This window comes from Callospermophilus lateralis, chromosome 13 (assembly GCF_048772815.1).
Source record: "Callospermophilus lateralis isolate mCalLat2 chromosome 13, mCalLat2.hap1, whole genome shotgun sequence".
NCBI classification, from domain to species: domain Eukaryota; kingdom Metazoa; phylum Chordata; class Mammalia; order Rodentia; family Sciuridae; genus Callospermophilus; species Callospermophilus lateralis.
The window spans coordinates 14,137,967-14,161,777 of record NC_135317.1 but is presented as its reverse complement, the minus strand read 5'-3'; the positions used below and the strand labels follow the sequence as shown (position 1 = coordinate 14,161,777).

The 23,811-nt window shown below is 35.7% G+C and overlaps 1 protein-coding gene across 4 annotated transcripts in view; it reads left to right on the top strand.

The window, feature by feature from the left end:
* Arid4b (AT-rich interaction domain 4B) overlaps positions 1–20,241 on the top strand; it is a 149,673-nt gene extending 129,432 nt beyond the window's left edge. For 3 of the 4 annotated variants that reach the window (XM_076873068.1, XM_076873067.1, XM_076873066.1), the window contains 6 exons: positions 2,499–2,697; positions 6,446–7,660; positions 9,318–9,431; positions 11,576–11,791; positions 13,524–13,670; positions 18,457–20,241. In XM_076873068.1, the coding sequence (XP_076729183.1) occupies positions 2,499–2,697; positions 6,446–7,660; positions 9,318–9,431; positions 11,576–11,791; positions 13,524–13,670; positions 18,457–18,584 (2,019 nt within the window). In that variant the 3' untranslated portion in view covers positions 18,585–20,241. Of the gene's footprint in view, positions 1–2,498; positions 2,698–6,445; positions 7,661–9,317; positions 9,432–10,097; positions 10,273–11,575; positions 11,792–13,523; positions 13,671–18,456 lie in introns of those variants that run through there. The other variant, XM_076873069.1, reaches the window with a different exon arrangement.
* The last annotated feature ends 3,570 nt before the right edge of the window (positions 20,242–23,811 follow it).

Here is a 23,811-nt window from a genome sequence, read left to right as displayed (position 1 = left end):
GGCATGCACCCAGCTAAAATAGCATATTTATGAATGCTGTATTTTGTCAGCTTGTTGGAATGCATTTTTAGAAATAACGCTAAATCATTTTTGAGGCTTCATCAGTCCCAATGTTCTATAAAACCACCCAAACCAGTTTCCACTTAACTTGCTTCAACACTTTTCTATACTCCTGGTCCCCAGTTACCAGCCGTAAAGTAGTGTGGCTGGGAGACATGGGTTAAACCTTGGGTAAACCGTTCTGTGGAAGAAAAGATTTTTGAAGGCAGAGGAGAACCAAGCCTATCTGACAAGCCTTCTTTTTATCTTGTCTTTCTCTGACTGTAGGTAGTGGCTTAGAGTATATTCACAATATCATCACATGTTGCATCAGTACTTCGGGTACCTACTACTGAGCTCACATGGAAAATTATTATTACAGTTACATATGATAGAATTCTATTCTTTTAGACTAAATCTTTTTGAATGTTTGATGAGAAAGCAGACCTTTAGCTAGATTTTTAGAATTTTTAATGTTTTTTTAATTCTTTGGGAAGCTTAATAGTTCTTCTGAAATTCAGTCTTCATATTCAAAATGAAGAGCTATTTATCTTCTTGCCAAATGTTATCCTACTGTCCCCAGATAGTGAAAAGCTTTTCCCCAAATTGGTTCTTCATTACTTACTGTGAATTAAGTCTGTGTTTTTAAATTTTTGGTATAGCTGTAACTCAGGGCTTCTTAACCCCTTTATATTCACACTCTTGGACTTTACCATAAAGTATATAAATAACACTCTATTTAGCATTGTTTTTAGTTACTGGAAGAATTTTTTGTTGTTGTTTTTTTGTGGCACTCAAAAAAGCCAATGTCTTTATACAAAAAACAGAGCAACTATTTGAGCAGTATTTCTAAGGTGAAGGATTGGTTAGGGGTGCAATAAACAATGTTAGAATATTACATAATGCTTACATAGAAAATTTTTTTCTATAAATATTTGCCTCTATTCACTTCTTGATGACTCCTCAGGCATATTAAAATTCCTGATCATAGGGAAGAGCCTTGTGAATTTTGAAAAGGTTTTCTAGGTAATATTTTCCGATATTATACAGCTTGCTCTATCTCTTCTTACTCTGAGAGCTATTATTTTAGAGACTCCTGACAACCATTAAAAGCCATATTTGAACTCTAGTCTGAGTGGATTATCTTGGGCTACAGATATGCATGATAGATTATGACCTCTGCCATAAAATAACAGAGGAGAAAAGGCTGGCAATAGGAGAAAAATTAGAACAACAGTAATAGGCTATGAAAATCTAGCTTAGACTAGTTGTGCTCAGAAGTTTATATTCTGTGAATTAAGCCCAGAGGCTCTAAGGCAGTGGATCTTATCCTGAACCATGATCAGAAAGAACTCCTTGGAGTACCTGTTAAAACTCAGATTGCTTAGCCCCCATCCTCTGCATTTCTGATTCAGTAGATCTGAGATTAGATTTAGGAATTGGTGTTTCTAACAAGTTCCCAGAGAATGCTGTTGTTGGGCCAGGAGCCACAATGAAGAGTCACTACCCCTAAAGGCATCTATTAAATGTAGGAAATTAACTTCTTCCCTGCTCATATGGAATAATAAGCTATATACCATTCTTAGGAGAATTTTAAAAATAATCACTCAAATATGTTAGTGTAACTAGATAACAGGACTTCTGAATTGTTTATTGCTAACCCACACTTCTGAGTTTGCTATATTATATTTTTTCTATGAGGCATTTTTTAAAAATATTTTTTTAATTGTACATGGACTTATTACCTTTTATTTTATTTATTTGTATGTGGTGCTGACGATTGAACCCAGTGCCCACCTGTGTTATTCAAGTGTTCCACCTCTGAGTCTCAACTGTAGCCCTTTACAAGGCATTTTATAGCAAAATTTCAAAAATATGTAAGCCTCAGCTCATCTGTTTATAAGTAGAGAGTTTGAGAAAATTACAAATTTTCCCCGAAATATCAATTTTTTTAATGAAGAAAATTTCCCTTAACTTGATCTTATAACAGATCATTTGTTTAGAGTTTTTCAAAACTGTCATTTGAATGAAAATATGGAATATTGTCATTACCATCCCACACTTTATAATGAGAGTATGAAATTTTAAAACAAACAGGTTAAAATTGTGTTTCTTTTTTTTGTGCCTGAATATTTAATTTGAACATACTGTGATTTTTAGTTTTAAAGATTTGATAATATCAATTATTAGTATATTTATTTGTTGGTTTAAAATTCCTGTCTGATTACTGATTTGATTCCCAGTATTACGTGGTAAATACAAAACCTTTTTCCTCATTCTATAGTATTTTTTTTAATGAGTTTTTAAAAACCTTGGCTTTTTGAAAGGGGGCTTTATATATTCTGTTGAAGAGTTAAATAATAATATATCCTATAACTATTAATTAAAATATATTAACACTGTTATTTATAAATTCCTTATGATATTGTATGATCAACATTTTTTTTCCCTTTATGCAGAATAAATTAGATAAAGAAAAAGACAGAGATGAAAAATATTCTCCGAAAAACTGTAAACTTCGACGTTTGGCAAAACCACCATTTCAGACAAATCCATCTCCTGAAATGGTATCCAAACTGGATCTCACTGATGCCAAAAACTCTGATACAGCTCATATTAAATCCATAGAAATTACTTCCATCCTTAATGGACTTCAAGGTAAAAAAGCAGATATTTTATTGCATGCAAGTATTTGGTCTGTAAGTTAAAATATATAAAAATAATTCATCGTCATTAGTAGATTGCTTTTTAGTGAGAATTTTGTTATCTCTATGTTTGAAAAAAAATTGGTCATTGATTGAGGCACCATTAATTTTTAGTTAAAATATAATATTCACCCTTCGTTTATTTCAGGAACTTTTTTTTGTTGTTGTTGCCATGTAAATTATAGTGTATCTTAAACAATATCAGACTGTAAAACTGTACTGACAGTATTAAAGAATACCAAACTCTGTTTATCTTGATTACATCTGTTAAAGTTTCTTTTATGGTGGTATTATAGCTTAGTATAAAAGGCAGAATGAAGTTAAAAGTATCAAGTAACAAAAGCAGTAGACTTTTGTTAAGTTCACTTTGCAGGAAAGGAGGGACATCTGATCTTTGAACTAAGCCCTTAGAGAACTTACATTCCTAAAAACATTTTCACATTGCTCATGTTTTGAGACTGTTGATTTTTTTTTTTAGAATTTTGAATATAATAGAAATTGGTTTTTGTCCCTTATTTTAGGTGAATATTTACATGAAACTATTTTTCTTTTTTTCTTTGAGAATTTTTAATATTTATTTATTTTTTAGTTTTCGGTGGACACAACATCTTTGTTTGTATGTGGTTCTGAGGATCGAACCAGGGCCGCACGCATTCCAGGCGAGCGCGCTACCGCTTGAGCCACATCCCCAGCCCATGAAACTATTTTTCTGTTAGCCAAATGCTGTATAATATTGAAAGTTTGAGTTTTACAAGTTTTCTAATATATGTGATAGAATAATCTATGGAAAATATATGTAGAATTTGAAGGACTGTAATATTATGGATACTAGTGTATCTCCACTGTCATGAGCAAATTTTATTTATTTAAAATCCCCAGAAGTACTTAACACTCTTGACTTGTGTGTGATCACCTACCCACCTACTTTCCTTCCTTCCTTCTCTCTCCCTGTCTCCCCTCTCCCCTCTCACTCTTCTCACTTTCTTGTGTCAAGGGGATACCAAGGATTGAACCCAAGGGCACTTAACCATTGAGACATCTCCAGCCATTTTTAATTTTGTTACAGGGTCTCACTAAGTTGTTGAGGCTGACTTTGAACTTGGAATCCTCCTGTCTTAGCCTCCCAAGCCACTGGGATAAGAGGCATGTGCCACCAGAGAGAATATTATTTAGATTTTTAAAAATAGAACAGAAGACATGAGCCTGTCTTTGTACAAAAGCTCGGTGGAGGCTCCCTCAGAATGCTGTTTGAGTAGAATTCTCTAGGTCGTATCTGATTAGGAATTGGCTTCTCTTGAGAGTTACAGAAGCTTCTCCAGGGAATTCAGTTGGATGAGGTCATAACAAGTTCTGGGTAACAGGTACTCACCACATTTAGAATGTCTGAAACAGTTTGGAGTAGATGACTAGTAAATATGCTCTGTAGGAACAGAAGGATGCTCTGTGTTTTCTGAGAATAGGCTTCCTTTGATTGACTTCTAGCTTTCATAAGTAAATGATGTCAGTTGATCTAGGTAGTACCACAATAAGACATGGAGGGAAAGTTGGAATTTCATCAGCATATACTCAAAACGATATAAAGAATAAAAAGAAAGACTATACAAAGACTGTACAATGGCTGTAGGCCCCTTAATAGACTATATATTGGCCCTCAGTATGACTGTCTTTAGAAATAACACTACACTAGTTTGAACTGGTTTCCAGCTATCTTCCCAGGAAAGATACATTCATTCTAGGGTGGGATGGACAGATAGTAAGATCCAGTCAAGGGATCTCCCTTCAGTGTAGTACTGGAAATTCCTTTCTTGATATTAGGCCTCCCTATTCGAACTCTCGTTTTGGTATAGCACATTTTCTAGTAACTCCTTAAAGATGATTATAAGAGAAGGAAAGTAAATTTTTAGAAACTGAAAATTTACAAACTTTTGCAAATGGCTTTATTCTATTTATGATTGAGTAGTTTAGTCTGTTTTTGCTAATATAACAGAATGGTGTACTCTGGACAATTTATAAAGAAAAGAAAATTATTTTTCACAGTTGGGGTGGCTGAAGAGTCTATTGTCAGGTCACTGGTATCTGGTGAGGGCCTTCTTGCTGTGCTGTATAATAGCTTGGTGAGGGCATCATCACATGATGAGAGAGCTATATGTAACAAAGCCACTCCTGTTGCGCAGCTAACTTAACCCTGTGACAGTGACATTAATCTCTTCATGAGGGTGTACCCTCATGGCCTAATCACCTCTTAATGGCCCCAACTCCCAACATTGTCATGGCAGCAATTAAACATGAGTTTATAGGACATTGAACTGCATCAGCTAGCATTGTTCAGTTGTTTCTGTGAAGTCCATTGCTCTTCCAATTCCTGATTCTTTGTGACTTGTTTTATTATTGTTTTTGTACTGGAATTGAGTCCAGGGGCACTCTACCACTGAGCTACACTCCCAACCCTTGTTATTTTTTGTTTTGAGATAAGATCTGGCCTTGCCCCAGTGCAGTCCTCCTGCCTCAACCTCCCAAGTTGCTGAGTGGTTTTTGTTTTGCTTCCCTCCCTCCCCTACCCCAAAGAATTTGTTTTTAATGTCCTCAAATTCCATAATGAGATACACCTTGTGTAAATGTGTTTTCTGCACCTGTGGTGTGTACTCTGTCATTCTAGAAGCTTGTAATTGTGTTTCACACAGTTTTCTTGAATGATTTCGTTGGTTATTTCATCCATTTTTTGGTCCAGTTAGTTCAGTATTGTACCGTGTACAGTATACTCCAGTATATTTTTAAGTTTGGAGGGGGCTTTTAATTAATTTTTTTAAAGTTTTCTGTTAATTTTTATTAAATTTCTGTGCTTTCTGGGGCTGGGGGTGTGGCTCAAGCGGTAGCGCGTTCGCCTGGCATGCGTACGGCCCGGGTTCGATTCTCAGCACCACATACAAAGATGTTGTGCCTGCCAATAACTAAAAAATAAATATTAAAAAAAAATAATTCTCTCTCTCTCTCTCTCTCTCTCACACTCTCTCTTTAAAAAAATGTTATAAAAAAATTTCTGTGCTTTCTGATTCTTTTATTGACTATATACATTTAACAGTTATGCTATTTGACTTCTTTAATGCTTAATGTTTTAAATTTTTTAAATTAAACTTGCTTCTTATTTATTTATTTATTGGTATCAGAGATTGAACCCAGGGGTGCTTTACCACATGAGCTACATTCCCAGCTTTTTTATAAAAAAAATTGAGATAGGGTCTTGCTAATTTGCTGAGGCTGGCTTTGAACTTGCAATTCTCTTGCTTCGGCTTTCTGAGTTGCTGGCATTATAAGCGTGCCCCAGCCTGCCTGGCTTAAATTGGTTTTATTTTTTAAGAGTTCTGTTTCCTGCATGTTTTTGTACCATGTTCTGCTCATGTACAGTTAGCTTTATTGAGTTCTAATTTGCATAAAATCAAATTTACAACTTCTGTATTTATAATTTGATGAGTTTGGCAAGAGAGATCCAGTGGTGTGACTAACACTATGATCATGATATAATAGACCATTTCCATTTGGGATGAGTGTTTTCACTTTTTGGAAAGAGTTTCTTCACCTATGAAGTGGGGATAAAAGTGGCAGTGACTGTAAACCTAGGAGTTGTTATATTAAATGCCTGGCACTTAGAAGACATTGCTTATGTTCACATTCTCATCGTGTTTTTTCTCCCTCTTGTTTTCTAGCTTCTGAAAGTTCTGCTGAAGACAGTGAACAGGAAGATGAAGGAGGTGCCCAGGACCTAGATAATAATGGCAAAGAGGAATCAAAGATGGATCATTTGACACATACCAGAAATGAACTTATTTCAAAAGAAGAACAGAACAGTTTGTCTTTGCTGGAAGAAAGCAAAGTCCATGCAGATTTGGTAATGTCCAAACCAGTATCTAAGTCTCCAGAAAGATTAAGAAAAGACATAGAAGGAATATCAGAAGATACTGATTATGAAGAAGAAGATGAAGTCACAAAAAAGAGAAAAGATGTCAAGAAGGACATAACTGATAAATCTTCAAAGTCACAAATAAAACGTGGGAAAAGGAGGTATTGCAACACAGAGGATTGTTTAAAAACGGGATCACCTGGTAAAAAGGAAGAGAGGGCCAAGAGCAAAGAATCACTTTGCATAGAAAACAGTAGCAACAGCTCTTCAGATGAAGATGATGAAGAAAAATCGAAAGCAAAGATGACACCAACGAAGAAATACAACGGTTTGGAGGAAAAAAGAAAATCTCTGCGGACAACTGGTTTTTATTCAGGATTTTCAGAAGTAGCAGAAAAAAGAATAAAACTTTTAAATAACTCTGATGAAAGACTTCAGAACAGCAGGGCTAAAGATCGGAAAGATGTCTGGTCAAGTATTCAGGGACAGTGGCCTAAAAAAACACTGAAGGAGCTTTTTTCAGACTCTGATACTGAAGCTGCAGCGTCCCCACCCCATCCTGCCCCAGAAGAAGGGGTGGCAGAGGAGTCACTGCAGACTGTGGCTGAAGAGGAGAGTTGTTCACCTGGTGTAGAGCTAGAAAAACCACCACCAGTCAGTGTCGATAGCAAGCCCATTGAAGAAAAAGCAGTAGAAGTCAGTGACAGAAAAGCAGAATTTCCAAGTAGTGGCAGTAACTCAGTGCTCAATACTCCTCCTACTACACCAGAATCGCCTTCATCAGTCACTGTTACAGAAGCCAGTCAGCAGCAGTCTTCTGTTACAGTGTCGGAGCCCCTGGCTCCAAACCAAGAAGAGGTTCGAAGTATCAAGAGTGAAACTGACAGCACAATTGAGGTGGAGAGTGTTGGGGGAGAGCTGCAAGACCTCCATTCTGAAGGGAACAGCTCACCTGCAGGCTTTGATGCCAGTGTGAGTTCCAGCAGTAGCAATCAGCCAGAACCAGAACATACCGGAAAAGGTGAGGAAGAAAAAGCATGTGTTGACTTTAGGATCTTCCCACCACAGTTTTAATGCTTTCACAGTACCTCTCCTTATATTGTGACATTTAAGTGCCATACTTGTGTGAACACTATAAAATAAAAAATTTGGAATGTAATTTGAAAATAATGATGGTTGAATACATTTAAAAGCTTGAGGTTTTAATGTCCTTTGCCTGAACCATCCATGACATATCAAGGGACCAGAACACATGTGAGAAATTAGACCTAGGCCCAAAGCCAAGCCTGTTTGAAAATTTATTACACTGGTTTACTGAATGGCATGAGCACCTTAAATAAATTTCTGTGACATTGTTTTTGCATTTGTAATGTGCAGTTTCTCACATATATTTTGATTTATTGATAGACCCTCCACCCTTCACTAAATACTGTATGTAGGGGTTTGGAACAACCAACTGTCCAGGCACTTGCTTTCAGCAGACAACCATGTCAAACTGATTTTCAAGCCTAATTAACTTGGGAAAGTTTGTAAAGGAATTTGATGCTTCCTTAGATGCACAGCCCCCAGAGTGAAGGACCAATGTTTTTCTTAAAAACCTAAAGTAATACTTTGTTTATTTTTTCAGAAGTACTTGAAAGTGGAAATCAAATTAGTACTTTGTGTATATATATAAGTGTCTTCTGATGTTGCCATAGCTATGTTCTGTCACCATTTTTCCTATAAACTAGTTTGTTCAGGTGTATTAAAGTACGTTTTAGACTGAGCCTTGGCTTTGAAACACGCATTTTCTCTTGTGAAGTTAGAGCACCAGAGGGTATATGTTCCATATAACATGTCAGATTTTAGTGTACTTGCTTTAGGTTTTTAGTCTAGATCAGATTGTCTAATTTAAAAATTTCTCATAAATCTTTTCTTAAAACATGTCTTTTTAAAATTTTTTGAAGTAAATAAGTAAAAAATATAGTTGCAATATATAGCTTGCATCCTTACCATATTCCTCATACCTTAAGAAAGATTAAAATTAGCCCAGAATAATTAGAATATCATGTCTGCTGACAGACTAAATCATCTCTGCCCATTTGAATGTGTGTGTCTGTGCACACGCAAGAGCGTGCGCGCGCGCACACACAGTTGGGAATCGTGTTTATTAACCAGTGCCCTAAGCACCAAGTTTTTTAAATAAGTTGGTAAAAACAAGTGTGAATTTCTTCCAGAATTTCTCATTAATATCAAGAGTATTTATTTTCAAATTATATTAATTTGTTAACATTTTAAGCTCTTTAAACTAATTATTTTAAAACTATATTAATTCATTAACATTTTAAGCCATTTAAACTAAATCTTAATATTTTGGTTTTATTAAATCGTAAGTTCAGGTTTTCAGTATGAATCCATTTTTAAATTACTAGACTCATAAATTCATCATTTTTGAATTACTAGACTACTCAGAACTATTTTCAGTTTATATGTAAGTTTTTTTGCTTTCCAAAACCACTTTAACTTATGCATAATAATTCATCTTTATTAATGACAGTATATAAAAAATTGGTAGTGATTTCTGTGATAATTTGTAAATCTCATAGAGAATATGTAGTTTGGAATTATTTTCTAAAATGTAAAATTATTAAATACCTAGGGAATGTTTGATTTATTGTGTTACTTATTTCCTGTCATAGCCTGTACGGGTCAGAAAAGAGTGAAAGACGCTCAGGGAGGAGGCAGTTCATCAAAAAAGCAGAAAAGAAGCCATAAAGCAACAGTGGTAAACAACAAAAAGAAGGGAAAAGGCAGTAAGTGTGAAACCTCTAATTTTTTAAATACAAAAATAATAGCTGATGTATTTTTTTTCTCCCATTAAGGAAAGGATATTCAGGATATGGAATAGTTCAACATTTTGATTTTGTTTCCATCCTCAAAAAAGTTAATTATAGAAGTTTTCTGATTCTAGCTATATTCTACGATTAAACATGTTGGTATTATTCAGCCTTGGTATTGATTGCTGGTGAATGATCACATAATTCTTTTTAACATGTAGCCAGCATAGTGAAATACCAATATGTTTGTTAGCTTTATGTTTCACAGTTCTTTCTACTTGATTGTATGCATCTCATATTATGAAATAACTTCAATCATATATAATTTTATTACAGTGAAATAAATTAGTAATTCTTCAAGGAAATATCAGCATTCAAGTAAACAATCAAGATAGCTTCAGAGGTATAATTCCCACAATTCCAGGCTATGACTCATATCTTGGGCACTCCAAACCATGTGACTTGAGAGCAGCTCCATAATACTTTGGCTGAGTATGTTCCAGCTTAAGACATTAGTAATGACTCTCTCCATCAACTTGCACAGAACATAATACTGTATTTCTTCTGAGGGCTGCACATTTGATCTCTCTTTTTTTGTAGACAACATAAGAAGCAGAAAATATGTAAAGAATTTTTTTTCAGGTGCCCCACATTGACCTCCTGCTGCTCCTCCAGGAGACTCCTGCCACCTCCACTGCCTGACCTTTGCTAGCAGCCGGCTTGGCTGCACTTCATTGCAGAAAAGGGTTATTCGGCCAGCTCCCCGAGGTTCTGCTGAGCCCATATGACTTCCAGGCGGTGAATATGGCATCCCTTGGGGCCCCGGGCGGCTGTGCTCAGCAAGGCCACGAAAGGCAGGCTGAGGCAGGCCACTGCATAGAGTGGGGCCAAGCCTTGGGCAGCTTAGCTAGGAGTTTCCAGGGGTTCCAGAGCAGCAAAGGGGGCTGGGCCTGGAGGGGAGTTGTACAAGATATGTGTAAAAGAGTGGTAGAGTTTCTTTATTCCCAAACACCACAAAGGGAGGAGTTGCTTTATACCTTTGTTATTTGGAATACTTTTGAGACTTTTAGAGCCTGTTTTTTGGGTTGTTTTGGGTTTTCCTTTTATTTTTCTGGTTGCTGTTAATGAAGAATCAATAAGCACATGACAGGTCACAAATTATTTGGTGTATCTTATTTTTCTTATCCAGTGATGTTTTTGTCTTCAAGACTTTGCTATTTGAATGATATTTTCTAAGAGTGCCCATCTTTAATGAGTAAACATGTATCTTTACAAAGATATAGCCATTAATTGTATTTTCTCATTTTATTTACTGGGCTTCTGCATGGTAAATCCAAATGAGTTGTCCATTCTCTGAGGATAATTTAGTAAATTAACTCTGATGGAATCTCAAAATAATACTTTTTATCCAGAAAAAGGTAATTTATAGCAGTACTAATTCTATCACCTATTCACCTGGTAAGCTGTCATGGTTATATATTTTCATTTCATTACTGAAACTTAACTAACAAAGGCAGATGTGACATAATTATCACACAGACTTCTGCATTCTTCATGAACTATGGAGTATGTTTACCAGGGGAGACCGATGGGTTTATTGTAGCCAACAAGCTGTAACATAGCAGGTACTTAAGAAGAAATTCATCATATATGTCTAAATTTAGAGTTTTTCCCCAAGGAATTGTTTATTGAATATTATGATTATGCTTCATTATTTGTGGCCCAAGTGTTAATGTGCACACAACTTGAATTTATTGAAATGAGTTTCTACAGTGAGTTAGTTTAAAAGATGGTACATTCTACTTTATGTATTAACATGATAGAATAAAAAAATCATTCCAATTATTACTATTCCAATTATTACTATTTAATAGTCTACTTAGTATAATGAAAGGTTATTATGAGTTTTTAAAACCTAGTATTGGCAGTTCAGGTAAGAAGAGTTTTGTTTTTCTTAATTAAGATAAATTCTGCATTTGCATGTGATTTTCTAGGTTTTATAGGCAGGTTGTTTACTGTAGTGGTAAATTAAAATGGTTAACTTTGGTAGCTACTAAAATCTGGGCCAAAATTCATTGTTACATTTTTCTTTTTTGTTAATTCTTTTCTTTTTCTTTCAGCAAACAGTAGTGATAGTGAAGAACTTTCAGCTGGTGAAAGTGTAACTAAGACTCAGCCAGTCAAATCAGCCTCCACTGGAATGAAGTCTCACAGTACCAAATCTCCTGCAAGAATGCAGTCTCCTGGAAAATGTGGAAAGAATGGAGATAAGGACCCTGATATCAAGGAGCCTAGTAATCGATTACCTAAAGTTTACAAGTGGAGTTTTCAGATGTGTAAGTGATGTGCATTAAAAATTGAACGGCAGAAACTTAATTTTAGTAATTTTTTCTCCACATTTTTTATTAGTGCAGTATAGTGGTACATATTGATTGGATCTGTTATATATTTGTACATGCACACAATATAACAATATAATTTGACCAACATCTCTTCCCAGCACTTCTTCCCTCCTCCCTCTCCCCCTATCCCCTTGTCCCTTTCCTCTCTCTCGATCTCTTTGATTTCCATGAGATCCACCCTCACCTTTATTTTCCCTTTTCCTTTCAAGCTTCTCCATATGAGCATACATTCATCCCTTTACCTCTGTGTTTGACTTATTTCACTTAACATAATGGTCTCTAGTTTCATCCATCTTCCTGCAAATGATATATTTCATTCTTTTTGTGGGTGAATAAAACTCTTATGTCTATGTGTATATATATGTATATATCTCCTAGTAACTGTTGATGCAAATACTAAAAAGGAATCTACCAAACCTGGGAGGAATTCTAATCAATTGCAGCATATAGACCTCACTTGGATCACGATTTGAATACACAAATTGGTAAAAGAAAAATTTTAAGAGAGTCGAGGACAGTGTCAACACTTGAGTTGATATATCTGATACAATATTGGGAATATGCTTTAAAACAATATGGTGTTGGGATAGGGATACAGATGAGACAAGATTTGCCATAAATTGAAAAATTACTAAAGCTGGGTAAGGATACTTCTCTCTATACTTAATATATGTGAGAAATTGCCAGAATAATTATATAATTTTCCTTGTACAGGGGATTGAATTTCAGGGGTGCTCTATCACTGAGCTACACCCCAGTGCTTTGTATTTTTATTCATTTACTTTTTGAGGTAGGGTCTCTCACTATGTATCTTAGGCAAGCAAGCCTTGAACTTGCAACTGTTCTGTCTCTGCCACCCCAAATCGCTGTGATTGCAGGCTTGCACCAGTGCACCTGGCTGAAATTTCATTTTTTAAAAAAAACAGGCTACAGCAGAGTTTCTCACAGAGTATTCATACGACATTGAAAATGTCCTAAGAGTTTTAGATCTTTTAAATTTTTCTTCCAATTTAAAAATTTATACATATTTTAATAAAATCTCTTTAAAATTATAAAGATAAAAGAGAATCTGGGGGGAGGGTATGAGGGATTGAACTCAGGGGCATTCAACCACTGAGCCATATCCCCAGCCCTATTTTTTTTTTCTTTGTATTTTTTTTTTTAGAGACAGGATCTCACTGAGTTTGCTTAGCAAGCCTTACCATTCTTGAGGCTGGTGCTGAACTTGTGATCCTCCTGCCTCAGCCTCCTGACCCACTGGGATTACAGGCTTGCACCGGCTGCGCCCAGCAAAAGAGAACAATTTATCCATACTTCTGTCACTCAGAAATATATACAGTGTTAACATTTGGGTGTCTTTCCCATCTTATTTCTAGGTATGATATTTTTTAATCATACACTGTAGTGCTACTATTTGTATGACTAGGGATTTTAGCACACTAGGTTATGAGGTCTTTGATTCTGTACATATTCATTCATTCAACAAATTTGTGTTTTTGCATAAGGTATTATTCTAAAATAGAGAAAGAATCTCAGGAAACAAATATTTAAAAGTATGTTCATTTTATCTACTTCGGCCTTATTTTACAACCACACTCTATGCTCTTTTTTGGATCAAATTTTTTTCCTCAAAATACATATTAATAGAAGTTTTATACATTGACAGCGGATCTAGAAAATATGACAAGTGCTGAACGCATCACAATTCTTCAAGAAAAACTGCAAGAAATCAGAAAACATTATCTGTCCTTAAAATCTGAAGTAGCTTCCATTGATCGGAGGAGAAAGCGTTTAAAGAAGAAAGAGAGAGAAAGTAAGTATTTCATTAGATAATTTATATTATAAAATTAAGTCACTCCAAATCATTTTTTAAAATATTTTCTGTTTATTTATTTTATTTATTATAAGGTGTACATATTACCTTTATTTTATTTTTATGTGGTGCTGAGGATCGAATCCAGTGCCTCATGCATGCTAGGCGTGCGCTCTACCTCTGAGCCACAATCCCAGCCCCTCCAAATCATTTAATATGCACAAAGTAACTATAAAAATCTGAATGTAATAAGGTTTAACATTTCACTTGTACTTTTGATATAAACATTATCACACAATGAATATTTCACTGCAAGAAAAGTCGCAGCTAAAAAGTAAGTAGTTGTTTGCAAAGTGAAAGTGAATATTTTTAGCCTACTTAAACCAGCTTACTACTCTGTAGTTAGTGTGGGTTTATGTCATCTGTGGAATGGAGAACTTTTTATCCAAAATCATACTTTTAACTTTCACAGAGCTCACAATCTACCCCTAAAAGGTGAATAAAATTAAATTTTAGTTAATGAAAAGCACTATGAAAAAAATTGAGGAATGTTTAGGTAGTAACTGAATAGGTTACTCTATTTAAAAATGTATTTTTAATAGATAATATTCTTTCTTCTTTAACAGGTACAGTATCTTCTAGCTGTTTTGAATGATATAACACACTTTTGCTGACTGATGACCCTTCTATGTATTATAATACACCAAAAATGTATTCCTGTCTGGCTGATATGCTATAACCATTAACTAATCTCTCTCTATGTTCCCTTCTTCTTTACTCTCCCCAGCCTGTGGTAACTACTGTTTTATTTTTTGAAACCAGCCTGTTTAGATTCCATGTGTAAATGAAATCATGTGAAATAGAAGTACAGATCTTTTCTACAGACTGATTTTTGTATTCTTTGGGTATATACTCACTAGTGGGATTGCTGGACTATTTGGTATTTATATATTTAGTGTTTGAGGAAATTCCATTCTGTTTTCTATCAGGAGTGTACTAATTGATCTTCCTACCAATAGTATATTAGATAGATTCCTCTGCTGGTGGAATACTTTAGTTATAGATGGTTGGAATATTTTTACTGAGATGTATGTGACTAGAGGAAGTGAAATAAATTAAAACCTGGGCAAGAGTTTTCTTGGGCTCCAATTTAAAAACAACAACAACAACATAGACTGGGCAACTTAACATTAGAAAGTATTTCCTCATAATTCTGTAGGCTGAAGGTTCAAGATCATGGTTCCAGTATGATCCTTGTCCTCTCCCCAGTCCCCCATGCTTGCTGGATGCTGGCTGCCTTCTTGCCATGTCTTCACATGGCTTCTGTGTCTGTAGGTATCCTTTCCCCTTTTTATATAGACACCAGAGTTATCATTCTAGGGCCCCACACTTACTATGTTAATCACCTCCATATCTTTAAATAACAGTCACATTGGCAATTAGGGATACAAAATAGTGTTTTGGAAATACACAGTTGAGTTAATAATGAAAGTCCTGGACTGAGAAAAAAACAGGTCCCTAATACAGCATTTCTCAAATGTGGCACTATTGACATTTAAAAAAATATTTTTTTTAGTTGTAGATGGACATAGCTTTATTTTATTTATTTATTTTTATGTGGTGCTGAGGATTGAACCCAGTGCTTCACACATTTGAGGCAAGCACTCTACCACAAAGCCACAACCCCAGCCCACTATTGACATTTTGAGCCTTATATAACTTTTTGCTATGTGTGTCATAGTGTGTTGAGAGCAGCATCCCTGGCCTCTATCTATTAGTTGCCAGTAGCACTTCACAGTGGTCAAAACCAAGAATGTCTCCAGATGTTACCAAATGGCCTCAGGATGGTGGGAGATAGGTAAAATTACCCCAGGTTAAGAACTAGCACTCTGAGGTGAGAATGGTAAAAATATCAGCCAGGAAAGCAGAGGGCAAATAGTGTGGGGTCATGCAGGTCACAATGAGGAAATAAGATTTTATTCTAAGTGAAATGAACAGTTCCTGTAAAGTTCAGGAAGCAAAATTGAATGGTATCTTTGAAGGTGTATTATCTGCTGGGTGGAGAGTAAAGTGTGCGGGGCAACAGTGAAAGCAGTGTTGGTAAGGGGACCCCATTGCAGTAGTTGACATAGGAATTGATGGTGATTTGACCCAGGATGACTGCAGTGCAGATGGAGGTAGATTAATTTTGAGTAAACAGCAATGCTGATATATTGAATTTGGTGGATAAAGGAGAGGAATTGAAGATAATTTTGTAGGTTTTTGACTAAAACAGCTGTGGACACATGTTGTCATTTGTAGATCTAGAAAAGACAAGACATGGATTGCAGAGCAGAACAAGGTTTACATACTGTTTTAGCCATGGTGAATTCTAATTCTATTAGATATTAAGGTGGAAATGTCAAATAGATCCTCCTGCCTCTCAGCTTCCCCAGTTTCGAGGATTAGGGGCATGTGCCACCACACCCAGCTAAAGCACTTTCATTTGTATTTTCCTTTTTCTGTAAATGAGGTTATTCTTTTTTTTCCCTTGACTTTTCTTATCTGGTTTCATGGTACTCTAAACTCTTTCCACCTTAATTTTAGTTTGTCTTGATTTGTGGGGTGGGTGAACATCTGAGTTATAAAAGTATTTGAAAATAAATTAAATGTTAATATATAGAAAGTATATATAGGAACATTCAGGCCAAGGAAGGGGATTTTAATGTTTTATGTGTTTGATGTCTTGTAATCATTTTTAAATGATTAAAAATAAGGTATAGTTATCATCCCAATTGATTAAATGATTTCACTAGAACACCTCACTTTCGGTAACCAAAGCCTTTCTAAAAGGAATTTTCTATGTCATAAGACATCAATCCAGAAATAGTTCCTTCACAATAGTGTTCTGTAAGTCTGGTCAATCACAAATACTCTGTAATTAGTGACTCTGATAATTAGATGTGTTCTCTGAGTACTTAGCATTAAAAATCAATTTCTAAGTACAAGTGAAAAAAAAAATAAGTAGAAAAGTGGTTGTCATGGTTAACCAAAAAAATGCAAATCAAGTAAGGTATCACTCTTTGCTGGGGGGAGGGGGAGATACCCCAAAACCCTATATATATCTAAAATCAATACTAGGGGAAGAAATAGTGAGATTCACATATTTATGCATTGATGAAAGCTTTTACATAGTTAGCTTGTAAATGTTTTGTCAGATACATCTGAATAACTTGATAATTCCAGTTCTAAGTATAGATCTCTAAGTCAAATATGTAGCCACAAAATTTATTATACTAATATTTAAAACAGCAGATGAAAATTGTTAAAACATTTCATCAAATTGATGAAAATAGATTTAAAATTTTATGATGCCCAGAATATTCATTACATTTTTTGGTAACAGAAAAGACTAGAATTTAAATGTTGTGATACATAGATACAGTTGATTACTACTTTGAAAAGGAAAAAGAGCTGTATATACCAATGTGGAATAATCTCCTAAAATGTAGTTTTTCAAAAAGTCAGATACTATACAGTTTCCACTTGTCTTCAAAAGTTATGTCTCCAGATTTTAAATTTGTGTATCATTTCTCAAAATTCTAGAGGTCAAATTTCTCTAGAACAAAGGTTATAGATGTTTTCTGTAGAGACCACAGTAAATATTTTAGGTTATGAAGGCTACAAAATCCCTCTAAATCTACTCAGCTCTGCAGTTGGAGGTTTGAAATCTCCCACAGATGATGTGTACACAAATTGGAATACGATGTTCCAAAGCAATTTTCTTTTAAAAATTAGGCCTTGGGCTGGGCACCTGGTGCACATCTGTAATCGCAGCTGCTTAGGAGACTGAGGCAGGAAGATTGCAAATTCAAAGCCAGCCTTAGCAACTCAGTAAGGACCTAAGCAATTTAGGGAGACAGAGCTCAAAATAAAAAGTAAAGTAAAAAAAAAATTGAAATGACAGGGGATGAGGCTGATGAGCCGCTTTTTGGGTTCAGTTTCCAGGACCAAAACATACTATACACCCACAGTCTTGGAACAGTAACTTTCCAGCCTTTCTTCAGTTTTTAAAGAATATAAAGTAGCTGGTAAAAGTGGGGTGTAGAATTTCAGGGATTAGGAGGGTCTTGGTTGAGAGGAAGATTTGGTTTTCCAACTTCTTCCCCTGTGCTAAATATATATTTTTTTCTTTTAACCTGGGCATATTATTCTTTTTTAAAAAAATCTTCCTTTTCAAACACTAATTTATAACAATGAGTGAACTTCTCTGAGGAAAATAACTTTGTTTTTATTTGCCTTGTAAAACAAGTGAAGAATGCAATTGTTGAACTATGGACCTCCCCCCAGCAACTTACCCTCCCATTCTTAGCACTGTATAAATTTATGAGAAAACTCTAAATGCAGAAAGAATGGAGGCTTAAAGAGGGAAGAAAAGATTTTGGAAGTATAATACAGACTTTTCCCATTGGATTCAAAGCTCTTTGAGGCATTTATTGCAGGAAGTGTTTCCTGTATTTTGTTTCCATGTCTTACAGACCAGGCAGGCACCTAGTCCCTCCCTGGCCCTCCCTCCATCCCCTTGAGTCATGCAGATCTGTCCTCTTTCATTACCTCTGTATTTGGGCACTGTCTGGATTCTGGAGACACACTGACTTCTTCCTTATTATAGTGGTGGTCGTGAGAACTGATTTATCTTTTAAGCTAACAGTTTTGAAGAGTACAACAGAATTTAGTTCAGAGGATTAGTGTTTTTTTCCTGTTGTTAGACATAATTTACTAAGTTGTTGGTCTCCCTTTTCCTTAGGTGCTGCTACGTCCTCTTCCTCCTCTTCCCCTTCATCCAGTTCCATAACAGCTGCTGTAATGTTAACGTTGGCTGAACCATCAATGTCCAGCGCATCACAAAATGGAATGTCAGTTGAGTGCAGGTGACAGCAGGACTTGCTAAAGCACTTTGCACTTAATGGCTGTTGAGGGCCACGTCTTTTTTTATACTGCACAGTGGCACAAAAAAAAAAAAAAAAAAAAAAAGAAAGAAAAAGAAAAAAAATCAGACAAGCACTATTTTGTATTTAAAAATTGTTTCTTGACAAGCTGACTTGGCACTTAAGTGCACTTTTTTATGAAGAAAAAGTACAATGAACTGCTTTTCCTCAAGCAATAATTGTTTCCAACTTGTCTGGGAATTGCGTGTCTGGTAACTTGAAGGCCTTCCACTGTGGCAAATGAAGGCTTTTCACTGCCTGTAGACAATACAGTAAGCATAGTTAAGGGGTGGGCCAGAACATGTAAGATAACTTACTGTATATGTATTCCCTCGTATTTTGTTAAAGCTGGAACATTTGATATTTTTCCATTTATTTATGAAAAATATGAACCTATTTTCATTTGTACAAGCTAATTGTTTTTTAAAGCAAGTCACCTTTGGGTGGCTTTAATTGTATAAGTCAAGCACATGTAATAAATTCAAAACCTGCAGTTAACAGGATATTAGACATCAGTCCTGGTAACCAAATATTGAAGATTCTCCTTAAAAAAGACTGAACATGTTTACAGGTTTGAATTTGGCTAAAAGGTCTTGCAGTGGCTTTTCATGCCCCTTCAAATTGGAATGGAACTACTGTACTTTGCCATTTTTCTATAAATCAGTATTTTTTTTTAATTTTGATATAATACATTGTGTGAAAAAAGAAAATGGCTAATAAACTGTATTAAATCTTAAACAATGTATAAAGATTGTACTTAGCCAGTTCAAAGTGTATATTTATTCATAATGAATTATAACAGTTATATTTTTGTGTTTTCTTGTAAATGTTTCTTTTCCCTTAAATACAGATAATTCATTTGTATTGCTTATTTTATTATGAGCTACAACAAAGGACTTCAGGAACAAACTGTGTTAGTATGGTTCAAGGTTTGTATGAACTGTCTTGAGAAAGATGGTTGTTATTTTAAGTATAAATAGCTAATTGGGGTGATAGGCCTTTAAAATTAAATGCCTTGTATAAAATCCAAAATGAACGCAAAATTGTTTTCACTTGTATTGACTTTATGTTGTATGATTCCAATCTCTGTTCTGTTTGGCACTTGTATTTAATTCTTCACCTTTGTAAGACATTTGTATATTGAGGATATGTTCATTGAAGCTATTTAATACCTGGCACTGTTAATACACAGTACTTTGCTGTACAGACTGTTTTACTGTTTTAATTGTAGTTCTGTGTACTTTTTTTGAATGGGGCTGGCATGTTTTGTTTGTTTTCTGGCAATACGACGTGAGAATTTCAAAGCGTTTTGTTGTAGATGCTAACGTGTCAGAATCCTTAATCCTTTACATTCAACTTTTCTAAGAAAAGCATTTTCAGTCTTGTAGTGTGTGCTTATAGTAACTAATTTTGTTGAAAATGGTTTCAAGTTACTCAGATTTGTACAGGACTGTAAAGATTTGTTGACAGCAAAATGTTGAAGAAAAAGCTTATAGAATAAAAGCTATAAAGTATATATTAGGATCTGCAAACAATGAAGAATTATGTAATATATTGTATAAATGTAAGCAAAGGCTCTGAAATAAAATGCCATAGTTTGTGAATCCTTGATCTTGTTTCTAAAAGATAAGTAATTGTAGTTCATTACTATATGTAATGAACTACTAGAACATATACCTCTAGTATATATATTAGCACAAGTGGTTAACTGACATATAAAAATGGGAATATTCCATCATTAAAAATTACAAGTCCATTCACCAGGGCTGGAGGTGTAGCTCAGTGGTGGAATGTGTGCTTAGCACGCATGACACAGAGTACAATCCCTAGCACCAAATTTTTAAGAAAGTCCATTTGAGATGATTGATAGGATTTGGGAATAAAGGAAGAGATAGTTCCAAAGGAAGTGCCTGTAAGCCACCAAAATGCAGCACCTGTGAGATGCAGCTCCTGAGCAACATGCCCCCACCTGTGCCTGTGTACAGAGGGTAGTTTGCAAGTGCAGGAAATACTTGGGCAAAATTAGGTAAGTCTGCCTGGGTCCACCTTAGATCTAGCCCCTAGTATGGATGCTGCACCAACAGGTTGCTGCCTCTCTGTCTGGAAATGGCCTATATTCTCCCTTGAATGCACAATCCTTGCTTTACCCCAAGGTATCTCTCTTGAGACTGCCCCAATCTCCTTTGAATGAATATCTACTTTCCTAAATAAACCTGTCTCTGCCTCTGACTGGCACTTGTCACACATGCCAAGAATAGCACTGGTCAAGTTTCCCTTTTCTATGGAAACTCCTCAAACCCTTCTTCAGAGACATGTCTTCTCCTGTGACGTCTTAAATCAGAAAAGGGATTGTTTTAGGCCTTTTTTGAATTACACTGTTTTACTTGAATCTATATTTTTCTTATGACTTCATTCTCCAAAGAAGAAAAAGAAAAAAATTAAAAATTGTTTTCATTAACACAAAAACCATTACCAGTAGCTTTTTTTTTTTTTTTAAATTAGATCTTTATTAAGTCTGCCTTATTCTTGTTGCAAACTGGAATCAAATGGGCATTACTAAAACAAGTTAATACTAAAACCCCACCTCAGAGAGTTCTGTTTAATTGGTCTGGCACAGTACCTGAGTGTTGATTTTTTTTTTTTTTTTTTAAACAGAATTTATTATACTCTTTAGGTCCTGGAAGAAGGAGAACAAGGTATTTATTTATTCCATGCAGTTTCACATGGGAAAGATGGCAGGATGGTCAGGTGGAGTAAGACAGGAATGAAGGGAAGGGATAGGTCTGTGAGTTTTTTGTTGTTGTTGTTTTGTTACAAGGTATTGAACCTAGGGGCCCTTTATCAGAGTCACTTCACAGCCCTTTTTGAGATTGGGTCTTGCCTAGTTACTTACGGCCTTACTAAGTTGTTGAGTCTGGCTTTGAACTCCAATGGTTTTAATGTGCACCTGGGTTGAGAACCACTGCAGTGCTCCAAATCTTCTACAATCAACAATTAGCTTTTTGTTCCCATTTAGTGGATTTTCCAAAAAAAAGAAAAAGTTCTTAAGACAATGAAGATTAACTTGGACACAAATCTCAAATATGCATTAAAGCATCTTTGGGAAGATCCTTTACTTTATAGAAATTAGTTTTAAGGGAGAAGTTTTAAAATCTGTCAAACCTGCTTCCCAAAATGAGTTCCTAAATATTGTCCCCTAGAAATGTATTATCAAATACATTTGATAATGCTCTATAGAGCATACTCTTTGTAAGGAGTGGGTGTTGACTATTTAAAAGGTGAGAAGGCTCCTAGAAAGATACTTGGCTAAATAATTTCCTTTATCCTATTGTTTTCTGCTGAGAGCCATTAGCCAAGTAGGTATGACAATTTCCTTGCCAGTGTACCCCATGTTGCTTAGAGGAAGGACTCGTGGAAATAGACTTGCCTTGGACATTTGCAGTGACATTGCATGTATGTTTGAGAAAGGTGACCTTGCTCAAGGACCAGGGCGGATCCGGGTTTAGGGCTCTCCTTGGGTTTAGGAGGGTTCCAGGTTTAAGGTGTACCCTGCTGGGAATAGGGCGGATCCTGCTGCCTCAGGCGTGCCCGCTCCTGGAGTTCCCTTTGAGTTCTCGCGGGGATTCAGAGAGTATTTGGGATCCAGAACGTGGAACTTGGCAGAGAACGTGGATTTCCCCAGAACATGTTTGTAGAGGGCCGGTGTGAGTTCGGGAATAAAGAATTGCTGTTTGAATCTACAAAGCTGTGAGTGGCTCGTGATTTTGTGCCCAGCCAGACTGCGGCAGTTTTCAGTCTTACCTCATCACAAAACTCTAACATGTTACAGACAGTGCTCCAGAGAGTAATGATTACCAATTTTGTTGGTAATCATATGCTTATACCCCCCCTTTTTTTTTTTTAGTTTTTTTTTTATTGTTGGTTGTTCAAAACATTACATAGTTCTTGATATATCATATTTCACACTTTGATTCAAGTGGGTTATGAACTCCCATTTTTACCCCGTATACAGATTGCAGAATCACATCAGTTACACTTCCATTGATTTATATATTGCCATACTAGTGTCTGTTGTATTCTGCTGCCTTTCCTATCCTTTACTATCCCCCCTCCCGTCCCCTCCCCTCCCCTCTTCTCTCTCTACCCCGTCTACTGCAGTTCATATCTCCCCCTTGTATTATTTTTCCCTTTCCCCTCGCTTCCTCTTGTATGTAATTTTGTATAACCCTGAGGGTCTCCTTCCATTTCCATGCAATTTCCCTTCTCCCTCCCTTTCCCTCCCACCTCTCATCCCTGTTTAATGTTAATCTTCTTCTCATGCTCTTCATCCCTACTCTGTTCTTAGTTACTCTCCTTATATCAAAGAAGACAATCTGGAAAGCAGTATGGAGATTTCTTGGAAAGCTGGGAATGGAACTACCATTTGACCCAGCTATTCCCCTTCTCGGTCTATTCCCTAAAGACCTAAATAGAGCATGCTACAGGGACACTGCTACATCGATGTTCATAGCAGCACAATTCACAATAGCAAAGACTGGAACCAACCTAGATGCCCTTCAATAGACGAATGGATAAAAAAAATGTGGCATTTATACACATTGGAGTATTACTCTGCATTAAAAAATGACAAAATCATAGAATTCGGAGGGAAATGGATGGCATTAGAGCAGATTATGCTAAGTGAAGCCAGCCCCCCCCCTTTTTTTTACCAACCTCTCTAAAGGGATTGAGAATAGAATTTTATCCAAGTCTACCAAGGATTGCCTAAAGTACATTTATTAGGTTAGCTTACAATATATTATAAAATTGAGATATTATATTGTTTTCCAAAAGGTTGGTTTCTTACTGAAGTAACTTTAGGTAATTTTCTGATAAAGTGGAGCAGAATCCATGAAACCCCTAACTTTTCTTTTTCTTTTGGAACCAGGGATTGAAGCCTGGGAACTGAAGTACATCCCAGCCATTTCTAATTTTGAGACAGGGTCCTTGTTAAGTTGCTGGGATTTCAGACATCTGCCATTGCACCTGGCCAAACCCCTTAGGGAGGGGTTAGTGATATTTTAATGGTTAAAAAACAGTTCTGAATGGCAATTAGGATAATCTTTATATTATTTCCAATAACAGTCTCTTGCACACTACTTGCCTGTTTTTTTTTTTTTTTTTTTTTTTCCTGC